Source organism: Contarinia nasturtii, unplaced genomic scaffold (genome assembly GCF_009176525.2).
Source record: "Contarinia nasturtii isolate CC-2019 unplaced genomic scaffold, AAFC_CNas_1.1 Cnas_scaffold_2166, whole genome shotgun sequence".
Taxonomy (NCBI): domain Eukaryota; kingdom Metazoa; phylum Arthropoda; class Insecta; order Diptera; family Cecidomyiidae; genus Contarinia; species Contarinia nasturtii.
This window is the reverse complement of record NW_022199493.1, coordinates 576694-585913: the sequence shown is the minus strand read 5'-3', so window position 1 is coordinate 585913 and position 9220 is coordinate 576694. Positions and strand designations below refer to the sequence as shown.

At 32.1% G+C, this 9220-nt stretch overlaps 2 protein-coding genes across 2 annotated transcripts; one reads left to right on the top strand and one right to left on the bottom strand.

The window, feature by feature from the left end:
• Positions 1-5026: 5026 nt before the first annotated feature.
• On the top strand, positions 5027-7037 carry LOC116347945 (mitochondrial-processing peptidase subunit beta-like). Its single transcript, XM_031778771.1, has 5 exons — positions 5027-5092; positions 5372-5870; positions 5950-6342; positions 6402-6608; positions 6679-7037. The coding sequence occupies exons 1-5, from the start codon at positions 5042-5044 to the stop codon at positions 6906-6908; spliced, it is 1380 nt and encodes a 459-aa protein (XP_031634631.1). The 5' UTR covers positions 5027-5041; the 3' UTR covers positions 6909-7037.
• An 894-nt stretch (positions 7038-7931) lies between these two features.
• On the bottom strand, positions 7932-8969 carry LOC116347947 (low molecular weight phosphotyrosine protein phosphatase 1-like). The gene is made up of 3 exons (XM_031778773.1): positions 8855-8969; positions 8394-8743; positions 7932-8307 (listed from the first exon to the last, which is right to left on the bottom strand). The coding sequence occupies exons 1-3, from the start codon at positions 8886-8888 to the stop codon at positions 8221-8223; spliced, it is 471 nt and encodes a 156-aa protein (XP_031634633.1). The 5' UTR covers positions 8889-8969; the 3' UTR covers positions 7932-8220.
• Between the last annotated feature and the right edge of the window lie 251 nt (positions 8970-9220).

The following is a 9220-nucleotide window of genomic DNA, read 5'->3' as shown; positions in this document are numbered from 1 at the left end:
TAAAACCTAGATATTAATTGAAAATATTCAAATTGATAAATTTATATAACAAAGCCGCAAGCGGCATAATTTTTTATAGATATTTGTATTTTTATATTTTTTAAAGATATACGGCACAATTTTTTTATAAATTCCAATGTTGCATTTCCAATTGATTTGTCGATTGCATGAAATTTATAATGATACTTCATTGCCGTTATGAGCATTAAATATGAGCACATCCATTATTAAATCTAGGCATAAATGATTAGTGCATATAAAATCATAACTTGATTACCATTTTATGAATGTTTTGAAAATTATCCGAAATAAAGAAATTCATGATTGTATACATAAATTTAGATGGTTTCCAAAATGGTTTTTACAAAACTTTATACATATGTAAATCAAAAACATTGAAGAATGTATGCTTTTCACACTTTTTTCGGTTATGAATTAAGTGTAACTGATAAAACACAACTGTCATCATAAAAATTCTACTGTAAAATAGTAGAAATAAAGTAGTAATCGACTTTGTGGAAGAGGAGCTGTGTTTTATCGATTATCAGTTACACATAATTCACGACCGAAAAAAAGTGTGAAAAAGCTAGGGGTTGTACACCGTTTGCAAATGAAGAATATACAGCAAATCCACGATTCTCGCTATTCTTACGATTCTCACTATTCAGATGATTCACAAAAATTCAATGATCTAGTTTATATTTTTGTTGTATAGTAAATACACAGCGATAGCATTTAATGTGAATCTAAAACATTGAAATTCAATATTTTTTGAAATTTTGAGAAATTTGAGTTAAAAACTAACAAAATTTAATAAAAATTAACACAAATTTAACATTTAAATTTCCAATAACTACATATATTTTGTATACGTATATAAGTTCGTTGTGCGAAATTGTCAAAACACGATCAACGAACTTATATCTACAGGGTGGCCCAGAATAACTGTCATTTTTTTTGCACCTACGTAATTTCAACTACAATTCTTTCCAATCACCCTTTGGTTCACCGTTATGTTTATTAATGTTTTGGCAATCCACCGTGACGATGCACAGTATTGCGCAGTTCTTGTTTACTTTACAATAAGCATGCCAGATCGCCCGGATAAAGCCGGTCTCGCCCGGATTTTTGAGGCAAAACCCGGACGAAAAATCGCCCGGCCCGGATGACTGGATATGCTGGAAAAATTCCGGATTTCGCCCGGATTTTTTACAATTTTCGACAATTTTTTAACAAAAAACTTCAATAATTTTGGATTTTTTTCTTTTTAAATGTGTGAGTTTGTGGTATTTTTTATATCGAAAAATCCATCTTATCAAAAACTATAGAAACATCATTTATTGAACTTACATTGATAATCAAGTCATTTTTGTGGAAATCGAAAAATATTTCAAAAATTTTCTGAGGAAAATATTTTTGTTTTGGATGAAAAAATTAATTTTGCAGGGATTCCGCCCGGATTTTCAGTTAACAATTTTGAGTTGCATCGCCCGGATTTCGCCCGGACTTAGAGTAAATTCGCCCGGATAATCCGGACCGGATCGACATAAAAAAAAATCTGGCATGCTTACTTTACAATAGCAATGGATGTGAAACGTCAACTAGTTTTGAATTTATATAAAAAAGGTTTGCGACAAGTTGATATTTTTCGGCGGCTTCAGAACGACAATATCAATTTGAGATTCATTCATGGCACCATAAAACGATACAAGGAACGTGGAACAGTCGATGTGAAGCGAAAACCGGGATAGAAAAAAATCTGTACGTACAAAAGATCTGGTCCAAAAGGTACGAAAGAAAATTCGTCGAAATAACAAAAGAAGCGCCAGAATCTTGGCTCGTGAGCACAATATCAGTCGATCTTCAGTGCAAAGAGTGTTGAAAGAAGATTTTGGAGTGAAACCATTTAAAATAACCCGAAAACACGGTTTGACAATCAAAAATAAGCAAGACAGAAAGCAAAAATGCAAAGAACTGCTACGCCGGGCCGCAACTTCAAACATTGTGTTTTCAGACGAAAAGTTGTTCCTTTTGCAGCCAATGAACGATTTCAAAATGTGTCAAGTGTCATGGTTTGGGTCGCCGTTTCGGCAGGCCACAAATTTCCTCTTGTTTTCGTTGAAAAAGGTGTTAAAATTAATGCAACTGTTTATGAAGAAGAAATATTGCGCAAAATCTTGTTGCAACATGCTGAAACTGTGTTTGGTGATGAACCGTGGGTGTTTCAACAAGATGGGGCACCGGCACATCGAGCAAACAAAGTGCAACAGTGGTTAAGAGAAAATGTGCCTGATTTTTTGAACAAAGATGAGTGGCCGCCATCTTCTCCAGACTTGAATCCATTGGATTATTTTGTGTGGGGCTACATGCAATCAAAGCTTAATGACCTGAAGATTAAGAAAATCACAAAATTGGATGCATTTAAAAAGAAAATCGTCAAGATTTGGAATGATATTCCCATCGAAATGGTGCGGTCCGCGTGTAAGTCGTTTCTACGACGTTTGCGTTTGGTGGTCCGTGCAAACGGAGGAAGAATCAAAACCAAAACATGAATTTAAAACTTTGGACCCTATTCTAAATCCCAATAAAGTTTTTGTTCAATTTTAGTAAAAAACAATACGTTTTTTAAGCATATATAAAAGTGACAGTTATTCTGGGCCACCCTGTACATTGACAGTTTTATAAATGAACTTATTTATATTCATAAGCCGTACAACAATTAAAATAATTTTAGTTCATAAATTTGATACCGATTATAACAAAAATATTTAATTTCTAATGTTTTCAATAAATTAAAATTGCTTCATTAAATTATTAAACCAATTTTAGTAAAAAAACACGAAGTGTTTTATGCTAAAAACCAAATTCCACGATTTCCACTATTTCGACGAATCCGACTATCATTTACGAATCCGAAGCAAATGACAATTCCTAATCCGAGAGTCCAACCCCTAGTAAAAAAGTATACGATCATTGTATCAACTGATTTTTTTTAATGAACGTACTTTTTTTTTTTGAAAAAATACTACTTGGTTTCAGCAGTATGTTGTTTGTTATTCATGATTTCAAGCGTTCATTTACCTGCATGACATTTAAATTTGTATGGTGTACTCATTCAATATGCGTGTGCCTGTTCTGTTTAGTTTGGGTTTTTCGGTTGTGATTTTGCAATCATTGTCATTCATTGTTATGATTTAAATGTTACAAAGTTTCTTACCCAGCCAATGCTTACTTAGTATTAATTAATCGATTATTATTTTTCTAGTAAACGTTTTACGAAACAATGAAAAGAAATGAGATTTCGTAAGTACAATCATTTTAGATTCGTTCGATTTGATTTTTCTGTTTCTTCGCATTGAAAATTCCAGTTGAAATTCATCTGCGACACATGTACGTTTACGTAATAATCGGTTGAGAAGAAAAAGTTGTAATATTTTTTATTGTTAATTTATTCATACTTCATTTAAGTATTTATTAATTTTGAATTGAGCATTTAAATAATAGCGGTGTCTGAAACACGATGCTACATGACATTGCACCGAACGTTTGATTTAAATAAATTAAAATCTCGCCAGTTGCCAGATTTTTTTTCCGTCTTTCTCAATTTTGTTCATGAAAATGTACCAACTTTTTCTTCATATTTTTGATTTTTTTTTTTTGCCTTTTCACGTCTCACTTTTCACCTATGCTTTTAAACAAATATATACGTAAACAGGTGCCATTCGTTGTGCAAAAAATGCTCAATCAAAATGTGTTGTACTCGTCGATCGAACGCTGATTTCTCGACTACTCTTCTTTATTAAACATGGTCATTTTTTGCATTTTTTGTTGATTTTCCATTGTTAATATCAAAGTCTTTTTGCTTGCAAGCGATAAGTGATCGGCAAAAAGTCTGTGTGAAAGAGGAGAAAAAAACGTAAGCGTGACGTCCTTTTTTTCAGATCCAATTTGAATAATTTTATGCTATTAAAGTGATTTTTTGAGGAATTGAAAAAAAAAGTGCGATTACTAGCCGTGCAAATAGTTTAACTACTCGTGCCGGTGGTAAGGTTAATAAAGGTGCGTTTCGGATACTCAGTTGATTTTATTTTCGAATCTGATTATTGCACCGGCCACCGCCATATCGTTTGCTATCTTTTGTTTTAATAATTTTTTTTCCACTTTTAATTATCGAATAACTTTTCACAGTTGATTTTTTTTTGTTAATTGATAGTTAATTTTTTTCAGAAAAAAATAAATTCAGTGATTCAGAAAAAATATATTATCTAAGAGCATATGGATATATTACAATTTTGTTGTTATTAAAATTATGTTGGAAACCGTCTGCCATTTTTTTTAGAAAATTATGATGGAATAAATGTTCTGGTCTTACTCATTTCAGATTTAAATCTGCCACAATTATCTTAAAATATATTTATAAAAAAATATAAACAGACGCTGCATGTGGCGAATTCAGACAAATTATGTTTCGATTGACCCACATTTCAATCAACGTCAAAGATGTTATTCAATAACTCAGTTTAAAATTAGAATATGAAATATTTTAAGGAAATAATAGCTAAAATACTGGATAACATAGAACGTTTGGCGCCCCCAATAGAAATATAATGGGTAAGTCCAATTTTGTGCTTAAAACGAATAAAGTGGAGTCAAAGCACAATGGACATACAAAAGTGTATAATTGAAAAGAGCTTTGTTTATATTTTCCTTTATTTCAATCACAGTTCACTTTGATACTGTAATTCGAACAAAAATTATGATGATTTTAACAAAAAAAAAAAACAATTTATTAAAATAACCCATTCATTCAATTATTTTCAAACAATTGTGGTTGAAAAATATTGAATTTGTCCATTCAAACGGAAAATATTAAATTGTCGAATGTATTTAAAAGCTGATGCCGCTGTTAAATACACAACAAATGTCATTAAACGCACTCACCTCAAATGTTATGACATTTGATTTCCTTTGAAATGATACATAACATTCTAAATCAAATAGAAAAGTCATTTCAACTATTTTCATTTTTGGTTTGTTAAAAATGGCATCAAAATTGTTGAAAATTTCGAAAAATTTCACGGCCATTTCTCAAGTAAGTGAAACAAATGTAAATTATTGATCTGAATCAGACAAAAATGTTATTTTTGTTATTAAAAAATCTCGTAGATGATACATGTTTAAAATGTTAAAACGGCGATGAATAAAATAGTACGTTATTATGTAATCGTTTCATGTCGTCAAACTGGTGTCTTTCAAAATTGCACTGTGAAAACAATTTGAAGAAGAAAAAATTATGTCTTCCCTGTATATAACTTCTTTATAGTTTAATTGACCTCTAATAATTTGTTGAAAAATTCTTTTTGAAATCTAGCGGCTCAAGTGCTCACACAGTGCTGATTTTCAAGCTGCACTTTCGAGTTTAAATTCACCAACCGAATTAACTGTTGCCAACAACAATTTGAGAGTTGCATCACAATCGTCGGATTCAGAAATAACTACCGTTGGATTGTTTATTGATGCTGGCTCACGTTATGAGGAGGCAAGCAACAATGGTGCCGGTAATTTGGTTCATCGTTTACTCCTAAAAGGCACCACCAAACGTGCACAAGCCGATTTAGAATCAGAAATCTCCAGTTTGGGAGCACGGATATATTCATTTACGTCTCGTGAACGAAGCGCACTTTATGGAACCTGTTTGACGAAAGACGTACCAAAACTTGTTGAGATTCTATCCGATGTTATCCAAAATCCAAAACTCAGTGCTGATGACATCAATAAGTTGCGTAATGACATTTTACGCGAATCTAGTGATGTGGAAGCCAACGTTGAAGATGTTGTATTCGATTATTTGCATGCCGTTGCATACCAAGGTAAAATATTACAAAGGCGAATAAGCGGTGGCTATTTTCATCACACTTACCATGTTACCGAATATTTTATTTTATTTAGGCACTCCATTGGGCCAAACTGTATTAGGTACTCAAGAGAATATCAAATCACTTTCATCGAGCGATTTGAAATATTACATTGATACACATTTCAAAGCATCGCGCATTGTTTTGGCCGCCGCTGGTGGTGTTAGCCACAAAGAATTAGTTCAATGTGCTGAACAAAATCTTGGAAAATTGGACAACACTTTTGATGGCGAAGCACCGGTTTTGTCAAGATGCCGTTACACTGGATCGGAAGTTCGTCTCCGTGATGATTCACTTCCATATGCTTACTTCGCATTGGCCGTTGAAGGACCAGGATGGAGTAGCCCAGATCGTATTCCTTTGCTTATTGCTTCTACTGCAATTGGCGCATTTGATCGGTCTCAAGGAAACTTCGAAGATGCATACGGTTAGTTTCAAAAACTTTTCCCATGACAATGGAAACTAACTGTTTTTTTTTTGTTTCAGAGCTTTGTCACAACTACAAAGCCTTCAATACTACATACAGCGACACAGGATTGTTTGGCGTTTATATAGTATGCGAACCAATGCAATGTGATGAAATTTCAAGAAGTGCTTTGAAAACATGGCACCGGATCGCAAACTCCATTACTGATGCCGAGCTTGATCAAGCCAAAAACCGTTTGATTACACAATTGTTGAGCCAACAAAGCAGTAAGTGACCTTTTTTGAAACCATTTTATTATACAATATAATTTGTGTGGGTTTGCTAATTTTTTTTTAGGTTCAAAGGGAATTTGTGAAGATATTGGAAACTCAATTTTGTCATTGGGTCGTCGGGCCCCATTGGGTGAAGTGGTTGCTTCCATTCAAAATATTTCAAATCAAACGGTGCGTGATGTCACCGACAAATACACAAGCAACAAATGTCTAGTCGTTTCAGCCGTCGGTCCAGTTGAACAGCTTATGGATTATGTTAACCTCCGTGCAAGAATGTATTTGACTCGTCTATAAGGCGTATTAATTTGCGAATGTAAATAGTCTTTATTGATTGTTGATATTCTTTCGAAATAATCAACCAAATTGAGAAAAGTGTAATATCAAATTTACAAAAAAAAAAAACGAAATTTAATTTCAAACCAATTTTGTTAATTGTTTTCATAAATTTATTTTGTTCCGCTTCAACCTGTGATGTTATCAACGTTCATCTCCCAAAAAAATTAAAATCTTGATTTAGAGTCATTTTCCTTGTTTTTTTTTTATATATATACAGTGCTGTCAGAAAGTTTGAGACCAAGCAAAAAAATGTCATACAATTTCAAACAAATTGACGATTTTTTGGAGCAATATTTAATATATTTCAGAAAGAGCTAGACTCATAATTTTTTGCACACTATTGTTCTATTTACGGAGAGTAAATTAAATATCTACTCGTTTAAAAAATATCCGATGTTTGCACTTTCAAGTGTAGAAAAGGTTTATTTTTCATACAAAATGTGTCATTTTTCACACTTGAAAGTGCAAACCTCGGATATTTTTCAAACGCGTAGATATTTTTTGGTAAATCTTCACTAGTTTACTCTCCGTAAATAAAATAATAAGTGTACAAAAAATTATGGGTCTAGCTATTTCCGAAATATATTAAATATTGCTCCAAAAAATCGTCAATTTGTATGAAATTGTATGAAAAAATGAGCTTGGTCTCAAATTTTCTGACGGCAGTGTATATATATATAACTAGTATATATAGTGTCTTGACAACTGTAGTCGCATCAAAACAAAGAAATGTCTTTTAACAAGGTCTTACTGGTATTTCATGAAAAAATTAGGAAGAAAGCGAAACAAGATTTAATTCATACATTTGGTTTTCAATCAACGCCAATTGTGTAACACAATCGGCTTTTTTCACGATTCTAAATGGAGTAGGTTCAATTTTTTACGAAAATGTTTTGAATGTTTTCGCCCACTACGCTCTTATCAGTAATTGAATTCATTTATTTTCGTAAATGTGAATGAAATTTATTAAAATGTACCATCTATGCATGAATATCGATTTTTAATTCTCTCACTCTTCGTAAAAAAAATTTTGTTTTTGATTAAAACACAATTTTACCAACAAATTTACATTCATTTGTCTTGAAAGTATTTTAGTTTTGAACAATTGAACGCTCTAAAATAAAAACAACGTACAGAATGGTTGTTATATTAAAGCGGAACACCTTGTTGTATTACAACAACAAATCTATGTTAAAAAAACGCTGTGTTCCGCTTTGATACAACAACCATTCAGCACGGTATTTTAATCCAAAGCGTTCAAATTTAAATTTTAATTTTGAGCAACTTGTTCCAAAAATGCTTTACAACATCGTACGGATTGTACATAGCATTTTTCAAATCCTTCCGAACCATCATCCTATTGAAAATGAATAAAAAAAATCCAATCATGAACAATTGAATAAAATTTGTCAAATTGATGTCATTTTAAAAAAAAATCCTTACATAGTATGGATCCCTGATAATGCGATCGCCTTCTGGATCAAAATCGCCGAGCATTAAAATTTTGGCGGTTCCATCTTTTGGGCAGCGACTCTTTAAATCGGCAATATTTTGTTCATCCATTCCAAAGATGTAATCATAATGTTTAAAATCGTCTTTTTGAATTTGTCTTGCTTTGTTGTTGTATGCCAGATTATGCTTTTTCATTGTAGCCAATGCGCGACGATCTGGATCTTTTCCAACATGCCATGATCCAATCGCTGCGCTATCGATTTCCCAATTCGATTCTTGATTGGATTTCTTTACTTCATCGATAAACACTGCCTCCGCAATCGGCGACCGGCAAATATTTCCTATTATAGTAATAAGAATTTAGTTAAATATACATACTCAGCACACCCACACTTATTAATTAAAAAAATATAATTTTTAAAAAACATGTACTTTGAAATAATTGAAATTACCCAGACAAATAAATAAAGCCTTCTTTGAAGCCATTTCTTTTTAGAAAATATTTGCAGATAGTAAATTCACAACCTTGACATTTACCAAGCATAGACAGCATGTGACAAATTCACCGCTTTAACAACATATTGAGTGGAGAATATAGACACCGTTTTTGACATTTGCAAATCAAAACAGAAATATAAATGGAGAATCATCCGTTCCAGTTTTTTGGAAATTAAGCAAATAAAAGGCAATTTGTTCAATGAAAGAAAATTATAAACATTTCTAGTTTTTCATTGAATGATATTCATTCATATAAGATTTTTAAAAACTTTACGATGATTAATTTAAAACTGTAAGTATTAACAGTTATACAATTTATG